Source organism: Protopterus annectens, chromosome 7.part0, assembly GCF_019279795.1.
Source record: "Protopterus annectens isolate FY-2018-M chromosome 7.part0, PAN1.0, whole genome shotgun sequence".
Lineage (NCBI taxonomy): Eukaryota > Metazoa > Chordata > Ceratodontiformes > Protopteridae > Protopterus > Protopterus annectens.
The window spans coordinates 1,618,181,405-1,618,208,266 of NC_056739.1; the positions used below are offsets into that span (position 1 = coordinate 1,618,181,405).

A 26,862-nucleotide genomic window follows, 5' to 3' on the forward strand; every position below is an offset into this window, starting at 1 on the left:
CTCTCGAGGCACTCCTAAAAATGGAGAACATCGATATCGGTGCAGTAACTGAGACCTGGTTCAAGGCTCCAGAGAGCACCCCTGCAATACAAGGCTACAACTCTTACCACACTTTTCGGCCACCAAATCAAGACCGAAACACTAAAGGTGGAGGAATGTCCATATCCACCAAGGATATCCACACCTCCAGGCTAGTTGCCCAACACAATGCATCTGAAATTCTCCAGGTGCAACTAACACTAGTTAAGACTGCAATCCAAATTTTAGCTTGCTATAGATCCCCCACCATGCCCCAGAATTCTCTCTACACCTTTCTAAACATACTGGAAAATATTAAGATACAACCAAACACCCTAATACTGGGTGATTTCAACTACCCTGCCATTAACTGGGAAAACTACTCGGGTACCAACACCTTTTCCCAACGATTCTTGGAATTCATAAATTCCAATGCCCTGGATCCAACTAATCCATTGTCCCACCAGGGGAGCCAATATCCTAGACCTGGTCATTACCAACATGGGAGATAGATGCTGCACACCAGTGGTCATCTTCTCATTGGTCAGGTCTGACCATAAGCAAATCACCCTCGACATCTACATCCCACCTCCACCCCCCCCCCACATGCACACACATATATGTATGTGTATATATATATATATATATATATAAATATATATATATATATATATATATATATATATATGCACACATATATGTATATATATATATATATATATATATATATATATATACACACACACACACACACACACACACACACACACACACACACATCTTCTTCACAAGCTCAAAGTTTCAAAACTTCGAACTACAAACAGTTGAGACCATAAGATCAAAAAGTTCTTAAACTTCAAAATTGTAATAAAAATAAATTAAAACAAAAAAAAATTAATTTTACGTTTTAGCAGGGTGTCCCCCTGTCCCTTCCCACACCCACTGCTAAATAAACATACCAAATCTGAGATCACACTATATTGATGAAAATGGTAAATTTCCTGTGCCACAAAATAATGAAAGATGGAAAAAAATACCAACATGGAAACAAAAATAATGTTTCCCATGCCGCTTTGAACAGTGATCTCCATTCAAAACGTTAGAAGTTTGAAAACTTCAATGTTATGGTCTCGACCATTTGCAGTTCGAAGTATTGAAACATCGAGCTTGTAAAGGGAATCCATATACATACACATAAGCCCCATCTATATTTATATCCAACACCCATCTATACATACACACACACACTATATATATATATATATATATATATATATATATATATATATATATATATATATATATATATCTATATATACACACACACACACACACACACACACACACACACACACACACACACACACACACACACACACACACACACATTACTGTTTGGGTTTAAATACCTAAAGCTACTCTAAACATTCTGTGAACAACAATCAATTTTTTCAGTCATTCACTTTCAATACCCATTTTATCCATCTCAGGATTATGGGGAGCTGGATCCTATCTCAGCAAGCAAGAAGCAAAAGGCAAGGAACTATCATGGATGGAATGCCAGTCCATCATTGGACATACTCAAGCTAAGAGTAGTGCATTTGTTCAGTAAGGATGCTTGAACAAAAAGATTCTGAAAAAAACAAACTGAATCTGATAAACAAACTGCACTCTCTGTCAACAATGTTGCAACTACAAAGGAGAAGGCAGAAAAGAGCCTTGCCAGCTTATATAAAAATACTAGACGTCTAAAGAACAAAATGGACTTCTGAGAACATTTCCTATCCTTAAATATTAAAATGGAACCAAGGGGTTTAGGGAAAGTACACACAATGAAGACTAAAATACCAGCTTTACAATTGGCACAGAAGGTAATACAATAGATCATTAAAAAAGTGTATTACTTTTATACAAGAAAGAAATGCAGAAAGAACAAACATCAAGACACAGTGAACTGAAAATTAATGGAATAATGCAACAATAGTGGAATACAAACCACACAAGTCCAATTAACAAGGCACACACCTTACTACAGTTGACTTCAAATCCGAAATGAAGAATTTATGCAAAATGTAGCATGGAACTATATACCTGATCAGGGCTTAATTGAGGACAAAACATTTACAGTACTGTTTCTGTAAACAATTACAAATGATAAAATTTATAAAAATGCAATAAAGAAGGGAGTCACTGCTGTGGTTAAAATGGATTATGACAACACTGATGACAATGTTGAGTAACAAATATACATAAAGATATACAGTCTGTCAACAGGATTAAGACTGAAAATGATCAACTGAGATGTTACTGACTAAATGCATTACTGATGACACTTTTAGATTTTTGACCCTGGATAAACATACTAATGGGGAGTAAAATGCATGAAATTTTAATGAATCACCTACTAAGACACAAAAGTAGAGAAAGTAGTCTCAGACATATCTTTTATTCCAGAGATGGAGACCAAGGCTTAGTTTTTATTTCTGATGTAAGAGTTATTTATTTTTTTTTTTTTAAGTAGCAGAGTTGCCCCATTACTGAATGATGTACTTCAGGTACACAAGGATCAATTCACTGGATATCATAATGCATTGCTTTATACTGTTTTATGATAAATATGCCAGTGTGTGATCATAAAGAGACTAACAATATTATTATACTTTTAACATACAAGTGTCTGTGGATAACATTTTTATTTGAAGACTGTTTATTACCAAATGTGTGGCACTAATATATATGTGACTGCCTATACATGCTAAGCCTCTGTACTTCTTTTGAAATAAAGGTTATGTTTTAAACGGTGATCTATTTAGTGCCAGTATAAAATCATACCAGCTTTTTACTGATGTAATTTTAATCAACTGTCATGGGTGGTAACATACTTAGATTCATAGGTTGGGTACTAGGCTATCGGCCCTAGGGCCTATACAAACCTAGCCATAACAATTCCCTGGATATTTCTTAACACAATATTGATTTCCATGGACCCCTATCTAGCAGGGCGACTGACGTCATCCCCAGGGTGAATTTCCCATATCCCATCCAATTGTCAAGGTTCCTTTTGAAGAGGCCCAAGGAGGCGCTCTGCTTGACATGTATGGGCAGTCTATTCCAGAGTATGGGGAGTCTCTGGGTCAGGAACCTATCCCTTCAGTATGTTTTGTTCATTGTAATGAAAAGGTTTAGATCCTTGGAGCATGTGGCTCTGAGGGACTGGGATTTCTTTAAGTGGAGCATGTCCAACAGCTCAAGCAGAGATCGCCTCTGAGTAGACGTTATGCCACACAGTATAGCTGGAGTTGTTGTAGATGGTCAGTATAGGGCATCTGCTTTAGGCCTGTGATTCTTTTAGTGAGGTATTTCTGCGGCCTTTCCAGCTGTTGCAGATGTCTTGTGAGGTACATACCAAACGGGATGCTGTACTCTATAATGGGTCTAATGAGGGATGAGTACAGTGGGACAATGACCTCCTTTTTTCTGGATGAAAAGCCCTTAGTGATGAGGTGTGCCACATATAAGGACTTCCTGACTGTTGTGACGATGTGGTTATCGAAGGTGAGACCACTGTCCACCTGTGTCCCTAAGTATCTCATCACACTTTCGGTGTTTAGTGTACTGCCACCTAAGTGGTAATTCATGGGTACATGGCTTTTCACAAAGGGGATAACTATACATTTCTTGACATTAAGCTTGAGCCCATGGCTTTGGCACCAAGCATCTGTTTCTGTAAGGCCTTTTTGTAGAATATCCACATCATTTTGAGGATTCAATAATGGCTCCCAGTTTGCAGTCATCTGTGAACTTTGTTAGCCAGAGTCCCTTAATGTTGGCCTGTACTTCAAAGAAGTAGCTGCCAAACAAGAGCGGTCCCAGAACTGAATCCTGAGGTACTCCACTTGTCTGGAGCTGGAGTTGGTGTCGGCTACTTTTATAGTCTGGGTTCTGTCAATAAGCCAGTTGGCAACCAATTGAGTGACATAGGAATTTATGCCCAGCTTAGTAAGTTTATCTATGATTCCAGAGTGGGGGATAGTGTTGAAGGCCTTGGCAAGGTCCAGATAGACTGTGTGGACAACCTTACCCTCGTCCACAGCTCTGGAGACTGATTCAAAGACGTCAATCAGGTTCAAGAGACAAGATCGGCCCTTCACAAACTCAAACTGGGCGGGGTACAGTGTTTGAAGGTTGCCAATGTCTTTGTTTACAAGTTCCATGATGATGCGTTCCATGTTCTTGCAGATCAAACTGATGGGACAGTAGTTCCAGAGATCTAAGGTGGATCCCCCCTTGTGGAGTGGGATAACTGTAGCGGTGTGCCACTCAGTGAGCATGAAGCCTGAGGTGAGGCTATGATTAAACATGACACTTAGGTGAGGTGCCAGTTCATTTTGCAGTTCATGTAGTACACAGCCCGGGATGTCATCTGGTCCCATCGATGCTGTATTCTTAGCTTTGGAGAGTGCGGTTTCTACCTGTGCAGCCATGATTACCGGAATTTGGCAATCTTTTGGTATTGAGATGGGCCCCTTAGGGGGTGAGGGGGGGGGGTGAAGCTGGCACTAAGTTGATCTGCCAGGATATTGGTAATAGCCTTGGAATCAGTATATTTAATGTCATTCTGTTGCACTGCTATTTAGATTCTTGACATAACTATAGAATGCCTTGTGGTTGTCTTTGGAATCTTTGGCAATTTTATTTTCGTAACTAGCTTTTGAGGATTTTATAAGGGATCTCAGCTTCTTACTGAGGCTGATAAGGGAGTTTTTGCCATCCTGGGATTTTCCTCCTTTCTGCAACGGTTTCTTTTTTCTGTTGTATAGTTTGTTTATGGCAGGGGACCACCAGATTGGCTTCTTTTTTTTGGAGGAGAGCATCTTGGTTCTATTTGGGATGGCACGATTCACACACGAGTGGATGTGCTCATACAGTGCCTTAATATAGGATTCACCAGTCGAACTGTCAGCTCCCGTCTGCATGGGTGTCATGACGTTTGTCACTTCTTACTTATGTAGCATGAAGTTGGCTTTGGAGAAGTTTTTTATGGAGGTTTCCTTACCAGGGAGGTGGAGGTGGGATGTAGATGTCTAGGGTGATTTGCTTATGGTCAGACCTGACCAATGAGGAGGTGACCACTGGTGTGCAGCATCTATCTCCCATGTTTGTAATGACCAGGTCTAGGATATTGGCTCCCCTGGTGGGACAATGGATTAGTTGGATCCAGGGCGTTGGAATTTATGAATTCCAAGAATCGTTGGGAAAAGGTGTTGGTACCCGAGTAGTTTTCCCAGTTAATGGCAGGGTAGTTGAAATCACCCAGTATTAGGGTGTTTGGTTGTATCTTAATATTTTCCAGTATGTTTAGAAAGGTGTAGAGAGAATTCTGGGGCATGGTGGGGGATCTATAGCGAGCTAAAATTTGGATTGCAGTCTTAACTAGTGTTAGTTGCACCTGGAGAATTTCAGATGCATTGTTTTGGGCAACTAGCCTGGAGGTGTGGATATCCTTGGTGGATATGGACATTCCTCCACCTTTAGTGTTTCGATCTTGATTTGGTGGCCAAAAAGTGTGGTAAGAGTTGTAGCCTTGTATTGCAGGGGTGCTCTCTGGAGCCTTGAACCAGGTCTCAGTTACTGCACCGATATCGATGTTCTCCATTTTTAGGAGTGCCTCGAGAGAGTGCATTTTGAGGTTTAGACTTCTAGCATTGAGTAGCATTACCTTCAGATTTTGCATGCTTGTATCTGTTACGGTGGTGGTTTTGTCCTTTGAACCTTGCCTAAAAAAGGCACTATAGGGGTGGCAAGAGCTTTAGCCAGTAACCTGAATCCCAGGGGTGACAGGTGCAGACCATCTCTGGCAAAGCATCGTGGTTTGTCGATCATGTCTTCCCAGGCAGACAGATACTGGATCCCCTTTGAATGACACCAGAAGCTCTGGGTGAATTGTAGTCAATCATTTGGTCCTTGTACTCTGGTATCATTATGAAACGAAAATTTACAGCTCCAACTGAAGAGACCTTAGTTAGAATTAGGTAAAATAAATATAAGTATAACAAAACTTCGGACTCACCACGATAAATATTTTAAATTAACAGACTTTTTATTAAGAACGGTAAGCACTTTCGCATATTTTAAAATACGCTTCCTCAGACCATGACTCTGGTATCATTCTGGACGAAGGCAATATGCTACTCAGGGCTAGAGTCATACCTGCCTGGGCCACATGATCACAGAGCTCTTCCATATCTCTTTTCATATAGTCCAGGGAGGTACGTCTCAAGTCATTCACTCCAACATGGACAATGAGTCGTATTTGTACTTGTTGTGGACTGACTTGAGTGCATGCGTTATGTGGCAGATCCTGGCACCTGACAGGCAGCTGACTGTAATTTTCTCCTTGTTCAGCATGGTGAGTGGGACATCAGTGTACCTGACTATAGAGTCACCTGTGACTAAAGTGCTGGGTACGTTGTCTTGCCTTAGGGGCTGTTGCTGGGTGGCACACTGGTGTTGTGAGCTATGTGTCACTTTGGTTGTGACTGGTGTTTGTTTGCGTTTCAGCTTCAGAGGTCCTTGTTTCTTATGCAGTTATAAAGTGGAGGGTTGCTCTTGATTTAAATTTACCTTTGGTCATCAGGCTCTTTTATTTCTATGTGATTTGGTATACATAAACAAGAAAATCCATTGGCTTCCAGGAATGTTTACAAATAAGTTTAGATAAATATGTTTTAAATATATGTGTAAAAAATGCGAAAAAGGAGTTGTGGATGGATGGATGGATAGCTGTCGCATTTAATATGTTAAGAGAAACATTCTGCTGAGAGGTAGAATTTGCAGGCATGCTTAACACCATAAATCTGAATGAAACAGTGGATGGATGAAAAGCATTTCCTTTTAAATAAGCTTAAGCCTGCAAAAAAGGTTAACACAGATTTTTCTGAACCAGGAAAATCTCTGTCAAAAAGGATTAGTATGTCAAAGCTACTATTATTAGCAGTTAATACACACATAAAACATTATAATGGCACAATGCAAGAAGGCTGAAGAAGGCAGCTAGAAGTTATGTTAAATAGATTCTTAGTAGATGGTAGGATACAAACGTATTATTGATAAATTGTATATGTTAACAATGTTTTAAAGTTGTAGTGGGAGGGGTTCAAACCAGAATTTGTGCATAACAGAAATAGAAGAAATTATTTTAATAATGCCACCCTATTAGAATGTATAAATGGCACAGATGGAATATTCATCCTAATTTAAGGGACTCTTAACAAGAATAAGCATTCGGTGATAAGGAAAATAAGGTTTATTTAGCTTCCTGCAACTGTAAGGTTGTGTTTTGAATGAAGGATGAAAAGGACTTTCAGCATTAAATTCAGAGAACACATAAACAACAAAGTATTAATGCTTTGAGTAAGTACTTCATAAATGCTGCAGGATTTCACAGATTTTTTTCAGGCTCTTAAAATATGTTGCATATATTAAAAGGAAAGCAGAAAAATCTGGTGAAATATGTGACAGTGAACATAAAAGAATGGCGAAGCCTTAAGCTTTTTTGAAAACATTTTTAAGCCTTTTTTAAAGAAATCTCCAACTGGAAAACAGAAATGGGCTACATTTTGAAAATTAAATGCTCTGTGTACAGAGTGTTGTATGGATGCACATGTTTTAGCGTCTGATAAGCTACCAAGTACACATTAAAGCATATTTTTATGTTAAATAAAGAACTCTGGGTGAATTGAACTGCTAAAAAAAATTCTGGGGGAACTGAACTGCCTTTTTGTATGTATCTAGTTGATTAGATGGCTCTTCATTGTTTGTGATACGAAGGTATGGATTTCATCTTTTTTTTAGATTTAAATGGTGAAGTAAGAAAAATCATTACATATTCATGTACAGTAAAGAGCAGTGACTTGTAGTTGTCATAGTCATCTGCACCTCATGTTGCTCTTGATAAGTCTAGTAAAGCCTGAGCTGCACCTGTTAACCTGTGCACATAAAGGCATACAGCTATACACAAGCTCAAAATATCAGTGACAGGGCGAATAAGTTGTCTAAATATTGTCATTTGCAAACAATGAACTGCATAACAGCACTGTAGTTTATGGAGACCCCTGTAAACCACATCCTCACATTCCTTTGTGATAACTTGAGCTAGACTTGCAGAAAGAGGATTTGTCTAAAACCCTGGTAAAGTAATGCACTGCATGCTGCGTAGGGCTAAATGCAATTAGTTCTGGCTGTCATTATTTATTTATTTGTGCCACTCAATTCGTGATTACAGAGTAAACTTGATCGGTGGTATTCTATCTCCCAGAACTGAGTGGAGAGAATCTCACAATGCATGCAGTGTCAACACCACCTGTTCACTTACTCCCTAATGCTTTCAACTACCTTAAATTATGACATGCAGTCGCATTGCCAATTTATATATGAAAAAGCACTTATTTCAGAACACTTTAATTTGTCCAGTAACACTTCACCTGCCCAAACCGTAACATGCAGGAAATATTAACTTATTTTATACTATGCCACCATAACCCTTACTTTCTACACATAGATGTCAGTAAAACCTTGAGATGAAAAACTATATATATATATATATTTGTGCATGTATATATAAATATACAAGTAATCTCCATGGGATCCCCGAAGTCTCAAAACAACCCACTAAAGTGTAGTGGGTCCAAAAACAAAACAGTGTAAGAAACTTCTCTGTGTGGAAGATTTTCAGTCCATATATTTCTAGTTAATCACTATATGTTAATCAGATCGGACACTAGTAGTAGAAGTAGTGAAGGTAAACTCATCTTAAGTCAAAACAAAACAAAAAGTAATAATAGAAAATATATAATTGTACAGCATTACTAAGTATTCGAAAGTAATCCAAGCAAGGCAGGCAGTCTGTTTCCAGTCGTTAAGTGCACAGACAATCGATCCAAGTAAAACAAAAATAGATCCAAGTAAAACAAAAATAGAGTAATAATTTCCTCACAAGCTTTCTAAATATATATATACTTTTTATCAGGCATGGGAGTGGTTTATTGTGCTGTAAAACAAAGTGTTATTGGTACACATGTTAAATTCACATCCCTTCCCCCATCGGTGTGACATTCGAGCTGGTCCTGCCCTACTTAGTAGCTGTCATAATAATATATAACTCTTATGCACTTTAAATAAAATTTATAATGATGTGGTACCTCTTATTTAACCAAATTATTAAGTAGATTATTAAGTCATTGATTTTATCCAAGACAATATACTACATGGCTGGAAATCTATCAACCTTAGTTCATTTGGCAATCAAAAAATTTATATAAATATATACATATACATTTTGCATGTAAAAATCAATTTCTATTTTCATAACCTATTGATGTTAAGTTGTCAGTCTCGCCTTCATTCTTGCTTGATGGGTTCGGAGCCGATCCTTGGCTCCGACTCGGCACTTGCTAAGCTCAAGAGTCACTTTTACTAGCTCGAGGCAGCCCCATATCCCATGATGCAAGGCGGTAAGTACCCAGATCTTGTTTGCCGCTTCGCTGATGAGGTCCTCCTTTTGCCAGCTCCTGGTAAGTGTTTATATTTAAACTACTAGTTGCCCCAATCAGAAAAAAATCATCTTTTCTTTAGATATCTATCACTTTTAGTTAATTGTAAGCCCCTTTTTGACTAACTTTATTTTTTCTTCTTCATCTTTTTAGTCGGGACTTTCTTTCCCTCCCATCCCCCCCCCTGTCAGGGTGTGTGTGTGTCTGTGAGGTTTTTACTTATTATTCTTAACTTTAGTTGTCTGATTGGGACTGTGTGTGTACTGTTTGTGTATACAATATGTCCAAAGAACAGAGGGTCTCAGGCTTCAAGAAGTGTGACTTGTGCTGTCAGAAGATGTCTCTGACAGATGGTCACACTTCTTGTTTATACTGCCTGGGACCTCTCCACCTGCAGGACTCCTGTGCAATATGTCACTCTTTTTGCCAGAGAGTCCTGCAGGAAAGGAGAAATAAGCTTATTTTAAGGGGACTCCTTAAACCAGAGGGCTCTCCGGCCAAATCGGCTCCGGGAAAGCCTTCCAAGACTTCTAAGGCCCAGGCTTCTGTGTCTAAGCCTTCGGCCTTGGCTCCAACTTTGTCGGAGTCGAGATCGGCTCCGGCTGGAGCCGATCCGACCTTATCTAAATCCTCGGCACCGATGGCTTTCGGTGCCGATACTGCTATGGTCACTTTGGTGTCGGTTCCGACTGGCTCCGACCACCATGTGGCCCAGGCTTCGGTGTTGGCGCCGACCGGCTCCGACACCACTACTTCCATGCCTGTATCGGCTCCGCTGGAGCCGATGCATCTAGATCTACACTCGGAGCCGAAAAGTTATCTGCTCCGACTGGATCCGTGGATTTGTCGGCTCCGAAGGTTCCTTCGAGGAAGAGGTCCAGGTCTCCCTCTTTGGAACCGATACTGTCGGCTCCGGCCTCACCTCTTCTTTCGGAACGGAGCCATCGGAGCCGATCATCTAGGTCGTCCAGGTTATCATACCATGATTTAGAGAGCGTGGTAAGCAGATTATTAAAATCACAGGCACTGGCCCAGATGCTTCATAGTTCGTCTCAACAGACGACTATTAGTCCACACCCTCTTCAAGTTCCTCCTTTGACTCTACCCCAGAGTTTGGAGCTGGAGTCTACGGGAATAGTTACTGCTATGGCTGAGGGGCAGATACCCCCCCCCCCTTCTGCACCTTCAGCATCTACTCTTATCTCCTCCTCGAGACCTTCCTTGGAGGGATTCGGTGGTCGGGCTTCCCTGGTCTCCTCCGAGGGGGTGAGTGGCATCGGACCCTTGTCCGACCCCGCTCTTCCCCTTGGAGCTTCGGCCTTGGTGAGCTCGGCTCCGACATCTGCCTCTGAGCCTTCCCTTTCAGTGGGCCTGGGAGTCCCTGTTTCTTTGGAACGGGTTCTCTCGGATCTCCCTGGGGGGGGGGAGCCTTCGAGGTGATGAAGAGTGTGCTGGCCACTGGGCTCAGTCAGCAGTCTATTCCCTTAGCTCCTCCCTCTTCAGTGCCTGTCGATATCTCTTCCCACTCTCTTGCTCCCGGACCCAGAGATCCTCCGCCTCAGGTTTCCCCACTGGGAAGAACCCCCTCTTCTGAGGATTCTCCTGACCCATCAAGAGATCCTCCGCGCAAGAGGACTTGTAAGAGGAAACACCTGGACTCCTCTGAGTCTACCACTTCAGATACCGACTTAGATGAGTTGGAGGGGTCCCCAAGATCCCCCTCTGAGGATGTCTCCTTTTCAGACATCCTAGAACTCCTAAAACAGAGGGGAAACTGGCCCTCCATAAATCCCTCCGAGGATGAGTCTGTATACCTAGAGGCGTTTGGATCTCGACCCTCCACCTCCTGGGTGTCTCCGCCTTTTGACCCCCTTATGGAGGTTATTGCTCGGAAGGCTTGGGCTTCTCCTGATTCTGTAGAGCCAGTTCCTAGGAGGCCGTCTAAATTTATTACAGCCCCTTCTGAAAAGCAATTCCTTACGAAAGGTGTCCCTGTTGATGCCATGGTGGTGGCGGCCGCCACTAAGAAGGAACTTGCAGATCCTTCCGTACCAGTCCATCCTCCTAATAAGGATTCTAGGACCATGGACAGGTATGGTAAGCGGATGTTCTCCTCAGCGACCTTTGCCATGCGTTTGCTGAATTATTTATGTCACTTCACCAGACTCCAAAGGGACATCCTTAAAGAACTAGGTGAAGTAGTACAGGATCCTACAGCTCCAGGGGCTCAAGAAAAGATTGCTTCTCAGCTAGGAATCCTTAATTCTATAGCTAACTCCTCCATGCGGCTGATTTCGTATGCAGCAGATGGAGCGAGTAGAGCCGCAGGTACAGGAGTGGCTCTCAGACGTCAATCCTGGATGCGGCTCTGTAATTTTGCAGATCCCTTTAAGGCATCCTTCACGAATTCTCCCTTTGATGGGTCAGCATTGTTTGGCCCTCAAGTGAAGGATACATTAACCAGGTGTGAGCAAGACGGCAAGACTCTTTCTGCCATAGGGGTCCGTTTTTCTACCCCCTCTAGACCTTACCCCAAAGGTCAGAAGGGTGGAAAAATGTGGTTCCGTAAATCCCAGGGAGTCACGCCAGACACACGTGGTCAGTTTACCCCTAGAGGCAGAGGGGGTAATAATAATAACAGACGCCGCCCTAAAGGCAGAGGGGGTCCACAGAATCAGGGAAGCAGAGAGCCTCTCTGACAAGCCCTTCCAGCATCCCTGAGATGTTGCCCGACTGTCCATCCTTGGAGGCAGTCGGGGGAAGACTATCGCTGTACCCAGAAGCCTGGCGTTCCCTCTCACAAGACAGATGGGTACAGTCGATCATATCCGAGGGTTACAAAATTCCTTTCGAGGAAAGTCCTTTCACTCACAAAAATTCCCTTCCAGATGTCCCACCCGGTCTAAGGGAAATCGCAAAGTTAGAAGTATCAAAGCTTCTACACAAAAGGGCCATTCAGCCAGTTACAACAGATCATTCAGAGCCCGGAATCTACTCAAGGTTCTTTTTGGTCCCCAAAAAGACTGGAGATTAGAGACCAATATTGGATCTCAGCAGACTCAACAAGTCTGTGAGAAAGACAAGATTTCGAATGGTCACACTTCAATCAATTTTGCCCTTCCTGGACAAAGACAACTGGATGTGCTCAATAGACCTTCAGGATGCGTACCATCACATAAAAATTCACAGACGCTCCAGAAGGTTTCTCCGCTTTCGGCTGGGGTCCAGTCATTTTCAATTCAGAGCCCTGCCCTTTGGTCTGACTACAGCCCCCAGAGTTTTCACCAAATGTATGGCAGTGGTCACGGCTCACCTGAGACGTCAAGGATTCCAGGTGTTTCCATATCTCGACGACTGGCTCCTTTCAGCCACCACCAGGCATCAACTTCTCCAAGCCAGGGATTACACCCTAAATCTCTGCACTCAGTTAGGAATTTCGATCAACTACGAAAAATCCTCCTTATTGCCCTGCCAGTCTATTACTTTCATAGGCGCAAATTTAAACACTGTTCGGATGTCAGCAACCCTCACAGACCAAAGAATCTCAGATATCCAAAGTCACGTGCGGATCATCCTTGCCAGCAAAAAGGTGCAAGCCAGAATGGTCCTGAAAGTGTTGGGCCTCATGGCAGCAGCCATTACCCTTCTTCCCTTGGCCCGCTTCCACATGCGTCGTCTTCAATGGATGTTGTTCACCCAGTGGTCTTACCAAGAACTTCCCATGCGTCACCACATCCTGGTGACACAACTTTGCAAAAAACACCTATCCTGGTGGATTTCTTCTCCCCAGATTTATCAGGGCAGACCCTTTGTATCCCCGGCCCCGGTAGCCACAGTCACTACGGACGCCTCCCTGATCGGGTGGGGGGGTCATTATCAGGGCAGGATGGTTCATGGGACGTGGCAACCGTTCGAATACCACCTGCACATAAATGTCCTAGAGATGAGAGCAGTGCTTTTAACGTTGCAAGCCCTCAACGACTTTCTTCGCTTGGGAACAATTGCAGTTCACACAGACAACATGTCTGTAGTATGGTATATCAACAAACAGGGCGGAACCAAGTCCTACCCCTTGTGTCGAGAAGCTCTCAGACTTTGGCAATGGGCGATCTCCTCTCATCGGTTTCTGGTAGCAACGCATATCCCTGGGAAAACCAACATTTTAGCGGACAGATTGAGCAGAGCTATTCTCATGCCTCACGAGTGGTCTCTCAAACAATCTATAGTGGAGGAGATTTTTCGAGAATGGGGCCGCCCATGTTGCGATCTTTTTGCTACTCCCCAAAACAGCAAATGCCCAGATTTCTTTTCTCTCTTCCCACTACCAGGCCATCCCCCCATAGACGCTCTTACCCAGGATTGGCCCCAGGGACTTCTTTATGCCTTTCCTCCCTTTCCGTTGATTCCTCAAGTACTCCAGAAAGCCACCGTTTTGAGAGCCAAAATGATTCTCATTGCCCCCTATTGGTCTCGACAAATTTGGTTTCCATTCCTCCATCGTCACCTATTGGTGCAGCCGTGGCATCTGGACCCAGTGCCAGACCTTCTGATCCACCAATTGGGTCACCTGCATCAGTCTATTCCTTCTCTCAACCTCACAGCTTGGTTGCTCCACTTCCTTCCTTAGCCAGGCTTCCTATGATCTCTAACCCGGTTAGGGATATCATAGTGGCTTCCCTTAAATCCTCTACTAGAAGGATTTATACCAGCAAGTGGAAACGCTTCTCTTGTTGGGCAAAATCAAAAAATATAGATCCCTTTACTGCCCCTGTTCATGCAGTTTTGGATTTCTTGGCGGAAATCTTTCAATCGGGCTCTTCATCTTCCACGATCAAAGTTCAGTTGGCTGCTATCTCGAACTTTCATGTCGGGTTTGCAGATCACAACATTATGTCCCACAGGCTTTGTAGAGCTTTTCTAAAAGGAATTTTTCTCCTTAAGCCTCCTGTCAGGAGTCCTCCTCCTCAATGGGACCTAAATCTAGTGCTGACATCCTTAATTCTTCCTCCCTTCGAGCCAGCTGTTTCATGTTCCCTGAAGTTTCTTTCATGGAAAACACTCTTCCTTGTTGCTATTACCTCAGCCAGGAGAGTGTCAGAACTTCATGCTCTCTCTGTTCGTCCCCCTTACTTGGTCTTCCACAAGGACAGGGTATCCTTTAGAACTAATCCATCCTTTTTGCCTAAGGTGGCCTCGAAAGCTAATTTGAACCAATCTATTGATCTCCCTGTATTTTTCCCTAATTACTCCAACAGATCGGAACAAAAATTACATTATCTTGATGTTCACCGCCAACTCGGATATTATTTGGACAGAACAAAACATTTCAGGAAATCCGATCAGCTCTTTCTTTCTTACGCTGAAAATAAGAAAGGCCTTCCTGTCTCCAAAGTGACCTTATCTAGATGGCTTTCTTCCACCATCTCTGAAATCTATCAGCTCAGGGGCAAACAGCTGTGCTCAAAACCAAAAGCGCATTCCACCAGAAGTTTAGCCACTTCCACAGCTTTTCAGGCTAGACTCCCTTTAGACACTATTTGTGCAGCAGCCACTTGGGCCACTGCTCATACCTTTGTTTCTCATTACAAATTGGATTTGGCCTCCAGGGATAGAGCCAGTTTTGGCTCTACAGTTCTCAAGAGTCTGTTCCATTGAGCCACCCAGGATAGAGGTGCTAGGGACGCGGTCCCATCAAGCAAGAATGAAGGCGAGATTGACAACTTAACATTGAGAAGTTATGTACCTACCATAACGTTCCATGTTAGTTGTCTTCTCTCGCCTTCTTTCTTGCGACCCTCCCTCCTGCCCCCTGGCCTGGACAGACCTTTTTCTCCCTATCTGGAAGATTGCTTCTTAAGACCAGCTAGTTCTGGTCATTTTTTATAGCCATCCTTTAGGCCTTTTTGCCTTTCTTTCCTTCTGGGAAGGTTTTTATGCTAGGTGTTATTACCTATAGGTACCAAACGAGATCTGGGTACTTACCGCTTTGCATCATGGGATATGGGGCTGCCTCGAGCTGGTAAAAGTGACTCTCGAGCTTAGCAAGTGCCGAGTCGGAGCCGAGGATCGGCTCCGAACCCATCAAGCAAGAAAGAAGGCGAGAGAAGACAACTAACATGGAACGTTATGGTAGGTACATAACTTCTCATTAACAAAGATCGCTTTCGTCCTTCTAGACTTCTTCAGGTCTGTGTACAAGAACCCTAAAAACCTATATAATTGTATAATTAGTTTGTATTGTTATTATACATCATTTTGAATAAAGTGGAAAAAAGGACCGGAAAAAATAAAAATAAGAAAAAATGTATGTATGATGATGAAAACAAAATATACACTTAAATTTCAACTGATTTAAAATGGTAATTAAAACCAATTTGTAGAATAAAATAAAATACAATTAGTCATGTAAACAATGTGCAAGTTCCAGTGCACTTTCAGTTGAACAGTAGTAGTTTAGTCCAGACTTCCTAAAAGAGTTCAGCTTTAATTGCCACATGAGTTCATGTTTCTCCAGAATATTCGGGATGTCTCCTTCAAGATCACCCATGTTTATGCGATCCAGGATCTGGAACTTAAAACCTGTGTGTCTTTTATGAAGAGAAAGGTGTTTGGATAGTGCATTATTTTTACATCCAGAGCGGATGTAAATATATATACGTGTGTGTGATGGTCCACACCTGTCAACAAAAGTAACAGATCTGATGATTCTGTGAGTTGGGGAATTTGCCCTTTCCCTGATAATTGTGCAATTTCTGAGTTAGAATATATGATTAACAGGGGGTGTAGGGGGCTTCAGTCTGCAAAGTTTTCTTTTGCATATTGTTATACAGTTCTTGCATGCATTGAGGTTGATATTTAGTGCTTGTGTAATATGATACCAGTGTGCTAAATTTTCGATAAATTGGTGTCAACATTCTGCAAGTTGATATTAGTGCTGGTCAACAAAGGTAACTAAATCTTTGTATTGTTCTATCTATAGAAAACATTTTATATATATATTATATATATATATATATATATATATATATATATATATATATATATATATATATATATATATATATATATATATATATATATATATATATATATATATATATATATATATATATATGTATATATATATATATATATATATATATGTATATATATATGTATATATATATATATATATATATATATATATATATATATATATGGGTGTACTTTTGAAGAACGAAAGTTCACTACTTCGAACTTCAAAAGTACACCCATACTAATGCGAAAGTGGACTTTCACAAAAATGCACTCTCGTGAACCCGCTAGACCGAACGGGCTAGCAGTCACGGACCTTAGGGTTAGGGGACGGGTTAGGGTAAGGGGATAGTTAGTAGTGCTATCCCCTTACCTTGACCCATGCCCTAAGCCTAAAGTCCGTGACTGTCACACCACAGTGGAGGACATAGCCCGTTTTTCATTGCCCTCCATTGTGGTGCAGTAGGTTCGGTCTAGTGATCTTAAGCGAAACTTCACTTTCGTTGAAGTGCACTTTCGCTTAAGTAGGGATGTACTTTCCCATTTCGAAAATTTTTTTTTTTTTTCTGTCTGAGCATTTGTCTTTGTGTTTTTCTTCCAAACATTCTGTGTCCTTATTTATGGTAACAATTCTAAAGTTGATTAGTCCTGTTTTCTAAGAAACACTGATTGGTCTCTGTATCCAAAAGAGGGGAATCACATATACTAGGACGACCCAGTGAAAAGTAATAGTGCCTAGTTATGGCAGTGAATCCATAAGTCTCAACTATAAACAATGTTTCAAGCCATAATTTGTCCTGCACTTGTTAGCAGCAGCTGTGAGTTATTCAGAGCCTGTTTTTTATTGGCCTGTAAAGGGAAGTGAGGCAGTTGATCAGAGTTCCGTATGTGCAGTAGCTGTTCTTCTTTTCTGTAATATAGCAAGGGAAAACTATTTTCACTTAGTGAAGACTAATCAATTGTTTGACTCCTGTTTGTGAAAAAATAAAAATTGATTCAGAAGCATTGTCGAAAGAAAGGACTTGACATTTCACAACCTTGATGGGAGAAATTTCAGGCTGCAAAAAGAAAGAAAATGCACAATTTTTCTTCCAGTTGTCTTATCTGTACTACTTGATGTCCTTCCATATCACTGTTGCAGTATTCCTTAATAAAGGATCCCCTGCCAAGGGTAGCCCAAAATCTGGCCTGTATACCAAAGCCTTAGGAGTTTTAAAAGGACATAGTACATCACACTTATGCTGTCTGCTTGTGGCATAGGGATAAACGTGACATACGGATGTACCTACATCAGAACAACTTTGCCGGGAGTCCGAATGTCTTCATTGATCATCGGTCTGAATGCTCCTTTGTTTCTACTGGTTACAAAGCCTTTTTCAGATAAGTGCCCCATTGGGGTTTTCGTCTTATCTTGTCTTTTTCTTTTAGTTAAGAGGTTACATTTCATCCAGAAAGAGAAAATGTCAGTGTTGGAGACAGATTCTCCGTAAGGAACATCACAAGAAGTGTTTATTTTGCTTGGATGCTTCTCATGACCATATATTGGGCCCAATTTGTCAAGCGTTTGTCTCTAAGACTTTTCTTGTCATCTCACCTCCTTGTCTCTCTTCCTAGAGAACCAACATCTTAAGTTGTTGGCACAGGGTGTGATGGCAGAATCATCCCAACCTGAGGGTCAGCCATCTTCCAAAAAGAAGACTAAAAAAGTTAGGTCAGATTTGACTGCTGTACCGAGTGCCCTGGTTGTCTATCTCAAGGCTGGTGAAAGCCCAGAGGATCATCCGGTTATTCCATTGGATTTCTCTGCCACAACCATTTTAGAGGTTGGCATGGATCCAGCTTCTGGCATGTCCTCAGAGGCTCTACAGACTTCTGCTGTGGATGTTGAGGGGGAACCACAGCTGATTAAGGGACTCTGAGGGGTGTTCAGCAGATTCCTCTTAGGGAACAGATGCCCAGTACATTGATAGTGTTGGCAAGGGTCTGAACCTGCTAAGATCTTTAGGGCTGACGCCCCTTTGAAAAAGAAGCAGAAAACAAAACATGTTTCCCCTGCTGCTGAGGATCCCCACAGTGAATGGCAGAATTTTACACAGGGGCTATTTAATACACTCGTGATCTTGAGCCCCCCCCCCCCCAGGAGTTTCTTTTCCTGCCTCCCCTCAGTCATCTACTACTCTTAAGAGGCCTAAGGAGCAGGACCGTTCTGATGAGGAACTGGACTCTGGAGAAGAGTCTTTAGCTTATTCCTCTCAGATTCCTTCTCGATTAGACTATTATTCTGAGGAGGAGGACTCCATTAGTTCAGACTCTTCCTTTGAAGAACTTTTCTTTGGGGATATTATCTCATATGATGGACTTCTAGACAGACAGTGACTTAAAGTGTAGGTGTCTCGATTTACATCAAAATAAATATACTTCAAGGCTGCTTAAACAGGACAATGGACTTGAGCTACTCCATGTTCAAATCTCTGTAGGCAAAAATCCAATACCACTTCCTTGCAAGCTATAGGTTCCCGTCTGTGACCCAGGAAACCCGTACCATGTATTTAAACTTATTGGAAACACTCAGCATCCAGTCCAATACCATATTCATGGGCGACTTTAATTCTCCGTATCCAGTCCAATGCCATATTCATGGGCAACTTTAATTACCCCACTATTGATTTGGAATCCTGTACAACACCAAACATACATGCACAGAGATTCCTGGTTTTGTAAACACAGGCTCCCTGGACTAGATTGTCAGTGCACCAACCATACTGGATCTGGTCCTCACTAATATGGGAGAGTGCTGCTCACCCCCTAGTGTAATGTCTTCCCTGGTAAGGTCAGACCACAAAATGGTCTCCTTTGATGTAAAAAAAATAATACCTGGACCCCCAGCTAACCTTGGAATATTCAGGAACTACTCTAAGGCTAACTTCCTGATATTAAGTAATTACTTGGTAAAATTTCAAGCCCCCATAAACCCTGAGAACACTGCTGCTTATGCAGAAGTGTTCGCAGAAATCCTATGCAACCGTGTTAATAACTGCATAACGGCAACTGTACCCACCAGGAAAAAGTACAGAACTAACTCAAAAAGCAAGCCACCCTGCTGAAATCACAAAATCAATGGGCTGTGTAATAGAAGGAAGAAAATTGTGGCAAAAACTAGGAGGTACAGCATGCAGCAGGGGAAAAAAAGCACTTTCATCAAACTAAACAAACAACTCAGAAAATAAAGTCGACCAAAGGCAACTTGGCAGATATCAAAGAATGAAACAATACTAATTTCATGAACTTTAATTGTACTATGACTTAGGAATGGGTTCCATTCCTGTCATGGTGTTAGAAACCCAAAAGATTTGGAGAAAATGATATTCCTGCTGTTGAGCTTTGTACTTTAAGATGGAGGAACTGGAGGAGAAATGAAGTGTTTGGAGCCCTAACAAAAGATAACAAAGTTATTCATAGAAGCAGGTTAAAACCTTAGTTAAGTAGGATAGTAGAGGGAAAAGTATGTTGGGTAGTTTACACTTAAGACATGGAAGAATACTGTTAAGAAGTGCATTTGTCAGTGTCAAGTGTTGACTTAACACTGACAGTCAGCTGCAGCAGAATGACTGGAGGAATGAATAGGGAGAGAATCAAGAGCAGACCATTAACAGCTCATTTTAGGCACAACATTCTTTAGGAAATGAGTGGCATCACTTTGTTATGCACACAGACGGTATGACGTTTATTGATAGAGAGCCAACCAAGAACTGCAGTTTGGTTCTTTGTCTTGGTTTATTGACAACAAATATCCGATAAATGTACGACTCCACTCTAATAACAAAGAGTTCACCAACAAGGAAAAGAAAATATAAAACGGGCATTTTTATATCAGAATTAGCTAATTGCCCTTCACCATACTGAAGGCTTAGAGGGATAAACTCCTGACTCTGGCCCAGGTGACCCAAGCTTGATTAGTGGCTGTGGCTCTTGATGGGGCTGGGAGGGGAGGAGGGAGAAGCTTGTCCTGTAGTGGTTGCAGTAGGGAAGGGGGGTGGTTAGCATGTTTGTCTGATCTCTCATTGAGCCTGGAGTAAGGGCCATGGCCAGGGGAAGATCATAGGACTGGATGTGTGTGTGATACTGGTTTAGGAGTTGTGGCCACTCTGTGGGTTCAGGTGAGCACATGCTTGAGCCATATCTTACCATACACCGGTAGGCCAGGCTAATTGTATCAGCATGCTGGTAAAGATAATAAGGTTATGAATAACCCTTACTGCAAGTAACCGTTTGACAGCTCCTTGTTTATCCTATCCCATTCTGCATGTCTGGTTTGCTTACAGAGGTCCTGGAAGGGAGACCCTCCTGATGGTGATAGGCCAAGAATGGGAAATTTGGAGGACTGGGATATAAGGAATTGACTTGGAGGAGCTCGAAGAAAGCAGTAATGGTGAGCCCAAAAAAGACATAAGTTATTCTAATATAAACTGTACACATAGAGTATAAAAAAAATTGATACAAAGCATGACCAGATAAAGTTTTGTACTTGAACCTTTGCCATAGCAATACACATTAGTATCAAGATCAGTTATTTTGGACTGGAAATCGGCAAAAACAGTGCAGCACTTCGCGAATTGGTACCCCATAGTTATGATTTTGAAAAAAATATTGAACTTTAGTCTTAGAAGCATTCTCCAAATTAAATGTGAGCATCATGAGCTCTGAGGTGTTACTGTGCAGTTCATCTCAGAAGGTGATTTTATAGGTATTACATTTTTCATGTCAAAAATCACCTTGTAAGATTGAAATGTGCTAAGGGCTGTGTGGTCATTCATAAAACAAGTTCCCATTGATAACATTTTTCACCAAATCTACATAATGTTGAATTTCTGTAAACTTAAAATGAAATGCTGGCTGAATTAAACATAAATTCTTAACTCTGAAGCAAGTATTTCATGCTGTAACTTTCAGAATTTCATGATAGAGCATTTGTTGGTTGAAATAACATTTTTAAACAAAAGTGCTCAATAGTGGCATGTTCATACGGTGGATACTCTTAGATACGAAACTGAAATGTAGGTGGAGAGCATTAAGAAGGAATGTGGTCATTTATTCACAGTCCTATAAAAAGAAACAAAATCAATTTTGTTTCAGTAAGCCACTATTTGAAGAGGATCTGTTCTGTACATTTGTAGAAGGTGAGTATTGGATTAGGGTGGCAGTGTGGTAAATCTTCTAAAGGAGGGCTAGAAAAATGTTGGAGACAATGATGGACTATTTTCTCTGATAAAAAAAGACATCTGAACTAGCACCAAGTAGTTTTAAGCTATCCCGAATATTGTTTTTGTGTGTAAACTCAAGTAGTTTGATGTGCATTATCTAGGGTGATCGACTTCATTGGGTGGATGGAGAGATCTTTTTATTGCTGCTGTTGCAATTGGTGAATGGGATACTTTCTTGTTATCTTCTTGAATATGTATTGCATTTTGTTTTAGACCCTCAGATGCAGTCTGGTGCTAGTATGACTTAGTAACGTATCACTTGACTGTCCCTGAGTTTGTAGCTGAAAATAGGATAAGTTGAATTTAGAGCTGTAGTCTGCAGATCAGTTTTTGTTTCTGTCTGCTTGTGTGAGTGAATGCGTGCATGAAAGCAGAAGAGACTGTGTGCAGTTAAGAGTTTTACGTGACTCTCAACCTCTTAGCTGAAAGTATCTGGATAAACCTAAAATAAAAAGGGGACAATAAACTCAAAATAGGAACATATTTTAAATATTGTTGTTACAAAATCACAAAGTTATTTGAATATTAGAATTTGTGTTAGCATGCATTTTCTGAAGCAGAGCTGTGTGTTTGACGGTGAGTGAGTGAGATCAACCATTGGCAGCAGCAGTAGTAAAGAGATTTGTATACTTCTCGACCTTTCAGCTGAAGAAATCTGGATAAAGCCTAAAATAAAGGAAGAACAAAGGATCAAAAATAGGAACATATTTTAATTATTGCCCTTATAAAATGGCAAAGTTGCTTAAATAATATGATCTGTGTTAGCATTCATTTTCTGAAGTGCAAAGTATGTCCATGAGAAAAAGAGAGAGATCGATCGACCACTGGCAGCAGTAAAGAAGTTTGCATACCTCTCGACTTAGGTCAATTAATGTACATAAGGCCTAAATAAAGGGGGAGCAAAGGCTGAAAAATAGAAACCGTTTTTAATTATTGCTCTTATAAAACTACAAAGTTGCTTAAATAACAGGATTTGCATTGGGATGAATTTTCTCAAGGAAATACAAGTCTGAAAGTCAAATCTATGTCAATGACTGGCAACACAGTAAAAAGTAAAGTAAATGTCTGGACATATTTTTTTAATTTTATATTTTGCATGTAAAGTGCATCCTCCAACACCATTTACATATACTACAACAACTTTGGAACGTTAGACAGAGGAACTGTTTTACATAAAAAATATTAATAAATATAGTAATAAAAGAATAAGTATGTAAGTGAAACAAAACAATTTTAATTGCAGGCCATGCTTATTAGTGCAATAATGCTGTCCAGGGTGTGTGTTGTTGTGGAAATAACCTTCCAGGGGCGTAGAGGCCCTCCCCCTGCTGCATCGGGCCACAGAATACCCCTGGGTGGGCTTTATTTCCACAGTAGCATACATCCTGTTAGGCATTTTTGCTTGTGTATACACCTGTGAACCTATGAACGAGCAAACTCTGAACAAGCACTCCTGCAAATGATAGGGGAATGCAGTGCAAAACTGAATACTCGTTTGATTGAAACTGAGTTGCAGATAACACAGTTGCCATGACAGCAAATGAGAAAAATCAGGAGAAGCAGAAAATTTGAATGGAATAAGTTAACAGCTTCAGGTATCTGAGAGGGGTACGTGAGGAGAAGGGAAGTCTGAATGAAGAGGCTAAAGCTAGAATTAGAGGCACTACAGAGAACAGGGGCAGTGTGTCAAGGGTGGTGTGTGCCAGAGGAATGTCAAATAAGCTAAAAAGTAAGGTATACAAAACAATGGTGCAACCAGTACTATATGTTACTGAAACCTGAGCAGAGAGAGTAGAGTAGCTAGAGAAGCTAGACATGACAGAGTTGAAATGCCTGAGATGGGTGGCAGGATGCATATTGTGGGACAGATGAAGAAGCCAAAGTAGCTTCCATTGCAAAGAAAATCAGAGAACAGATATTTCTGTGATTCAGGCACATGAGCAGGAAAGCCAGAAACAATAGTGATGAAGATTTGGGAGGGACATGGAAAAGGCAAAGCAATGGATGGATTGTGTGATTGAGAACTTCTGACTGCTGAAGAAGGTAGAGTAGCATTGAATCGAAATGGATGGTGACAGTTGACTTAACACCCCAGCCCATGCAGAAAATAAAAAAAAGGGGTGGGGTTGATGATGAGCTTAATGATGAATTTCTCCAGTGTTTTTGTTCAACTCATGGAATCTCATATCTGTAGTTTTCATGAAGTAGCATGAAGGGGTTTGATAAGCTTTTCAAAAGGAATTGAAGCTGAGAGACAGAATCAAGAATACATTGTCAAAAGCAAAAGCTAACTATATATGCACACTTTTTTTTTTTTTTTTAACATGCACATGCTATTTTTCTCCCTTATCTGCAGCACGGCCATGGATAAGAAGCTGATTGGCTGTCCAGTTTGCATTGAACACAAAAAGTACAGCCGAAATGCTCTTCTCTTCAATTTAGGATTTGTATGTGATGCCAAAGCAAAGACTTGTGCCCTAGAGCCAATTGTCAAGAAAGTGTCTGGCTATCTCACAACCCTTGAGGTAAATTTACCTTTTAGTATTTTCATATTAATTGTTTTTTCTGTGGTGGAAGGACTGTTAGATGTCATACTTTTGCTTTGGCCATGTGAATGATGCACTAGGTGTCTAAACATTTTTCTGTATTTTTATCTTAATTTATGGAAAACTAATTTGTAGGTGAATGTGAGAAAAGGCATGCTGTTTAAGGAAGTGGATTAACTGAACTGCCTAATACAGAAATTCAGAATGATTGTGTAAGTGCTTAGACACACGCACACGCCATAGCTGACTTGCTTGCAGAAATGTACAAGGTTCAGTCAGTATGATTAAATCAAGTGAACGGGTTTATCTTGTACTCTTTCTATTTATATGGGCCACAAGTGGCTGTGTGTGTGTGTGTGTGTGTGTGTGTGTGTGTGTGTGTGTGTGTGTGTGTGTGTGTGTGTGTGTGCGCATTATATATACACACACACACATGCATATTATATAGATATATCTACACACACGGTCCTTAACATGACCGAAGTTCTGCAAACTCAAAATTCATAAGCCCGAAACCAGAATCTCGAATTTATAAAACCTCGAAAATGGGAAGGGGAACTAAAAAAACACTTTTCTAATGTTTTTGCAGGGGGAGCTTCACCCTCCTGCATCCCCCACATCCCCCCTACTTAAATATTCCTACTCCGAGATCGTACTACAGCGGGGGACAGGGAAATCTTCCAGTTTGCGCTATATGCGTAAGCGCAAACCGGAAGATTTCCCTGTCCTCCGCTATAGTGCGGTCACGGAGCATTTAGATTTAGCTGCGAGGATGCAGGGGGACCTTGCCCCTTGCAAAAAGGTAAGTCAACTCTTTTTTTTTTTTTTTTTTGTTTTAAGCTCTAAACTTCCCATTCTCAATTTCGAGTGAATGGAAGTTCGAGATTCTGGGCTCGAGCTTATGGGTTTCGAGCTTCCATTCATTCGATCTTGTGAAGGGGAACCATATACACACATACATGCATATATATATATATATATATATATATATATATATATATATATATATATATATATATATATATACACACACACACACACACACACACACACACACACACACACATTTAATGACCATTTTAGACATGTTTTGGAAGGGGTGGGAGAAGGCAGGAGTACCTAAAGAAAACCCCACAGACAAGGAAAAGGTACAGACTCCACAAAACCGGTGATTGAAAGTCAGTATTGAATCCTTAACTGTAAAGCTGGGATACAGAGATGCTATCCAGTGAGCCAACATGCTTTTCTAGTTGTAGATCAGTGCTTGATGGGAGGTATAATTCCAAAGACTAATACCCGATAAGGGATTGCTAAGAAGTTTATAACGCACTCTTTTTGGACAGGATTTCAGGGATGTATTTATTTGCATGCCTTTTTAGCCCTTTCTCTTACTGTGTACTGAAAATTGGAACTTGTACAGTATTATTATTTTTATTTAAAATGTATGAATTTCAAATTAAAACTATGTAAACAGCAAGAGAAAGCTATATGTCACTGAAGTGCAAATGCTTTTTTTGCAAAATTGCAGCAATAGATTGTTTAAAATGTTTGTTTAGCTATAAATATTAATGAGTACTAACTGTACTGGTCTCTGTCCTTGATTTTGTTGTGTTTGCAGTTAGGGAAAATTCCCCTTGGAAATCAATCCCCCCATGAAACAAATGTACAAACAGTTCCTGTTAAAACACGGTGGCACACTGCAGTTTATTTAATACAATACTTAAAGTTCATAGAGAGTACCACTTCAGAATAAAGAAAAGAAAAAATGGCATGAGTGTATACCAAGCAGTATAGTTCCATTGGCTTGATTAAGCACTGCCAGATTCCATAGCCATATAGGAATTGTTTAAAAGAAGTGAGTACCTTGTCTGTCTTAGTACCTTGGAGCAAGAACTGTAATATTGGCAGGAAGGATGGAAAAACATTTTACTTCTCCTTGGTTATATTCTGAGCTGTTAAATTAATATATGACTTGGAAGTGTGGTCAAATAGTTATCTACACTAAAAAGTGGGTTGTAGAATGTGCAAAGAGTTGATGAAAAATGCATAGTAAGTACTTGAAAAATCACATTTCCTAGACTACAGTAATTTGGAATGTCTTTTCCAGTGTTTACATTTTTCATATTTAATGCTGCCTTGTATTTCTTCTTTTCCATATTTGCATATAAATGTTAATTCCCATGCAAGGTGCACTAACACCCTAAACAAAGAAAAAAAAAAAAAAACAGCACTTCTGGTATTTTTTCTCTATAACAATAGTGTCCTACACTCCCTAGTTACAGAGACCCAGCCCAAACCCAACTTGTACAATCACTGTTTACCATCAGGTGTAAATTCACATCCTATTTATACCCTTCCTTCCAAAATAACTACAGTTGCACAAATCACGCCAGATTCTTCAGATCTTCCTGGCTTTTTTAATTTATATCCCACCACATCTTTATTTCTGTCTTCTCCCATCTCTGCCATTTC

The 26,862-nt window shown here is 40.8% G+C and overlaps 1 protein-coding gene across 3 annotated transcripts in view; it reads left to right on the forward strand.

Annotated features, from left to right (window-relative positions):
* NPRL2 (NPR2 like, GATOR1 complex subunit) overlaps positions 1–26,862 on the forward strand; it is a 1,906,629-nt gene that overhangs the window by 134,631 nt on the left and 1,745,136 nt on the right. For all 3 annotated transcript variants that reach the window (XM_044078165.1, XM_044078164.1, XM_044078163.1), the window contains exon 3: positions 24,201–24,369. In XM_044078165.1, the coding sequence (XP_043934100.1) occupies positions 24,201–24,369 (169 nt within the window). The remainder of the gene's footprint in view (positions 1–24,200; positions 24,370–26,862) is intronic.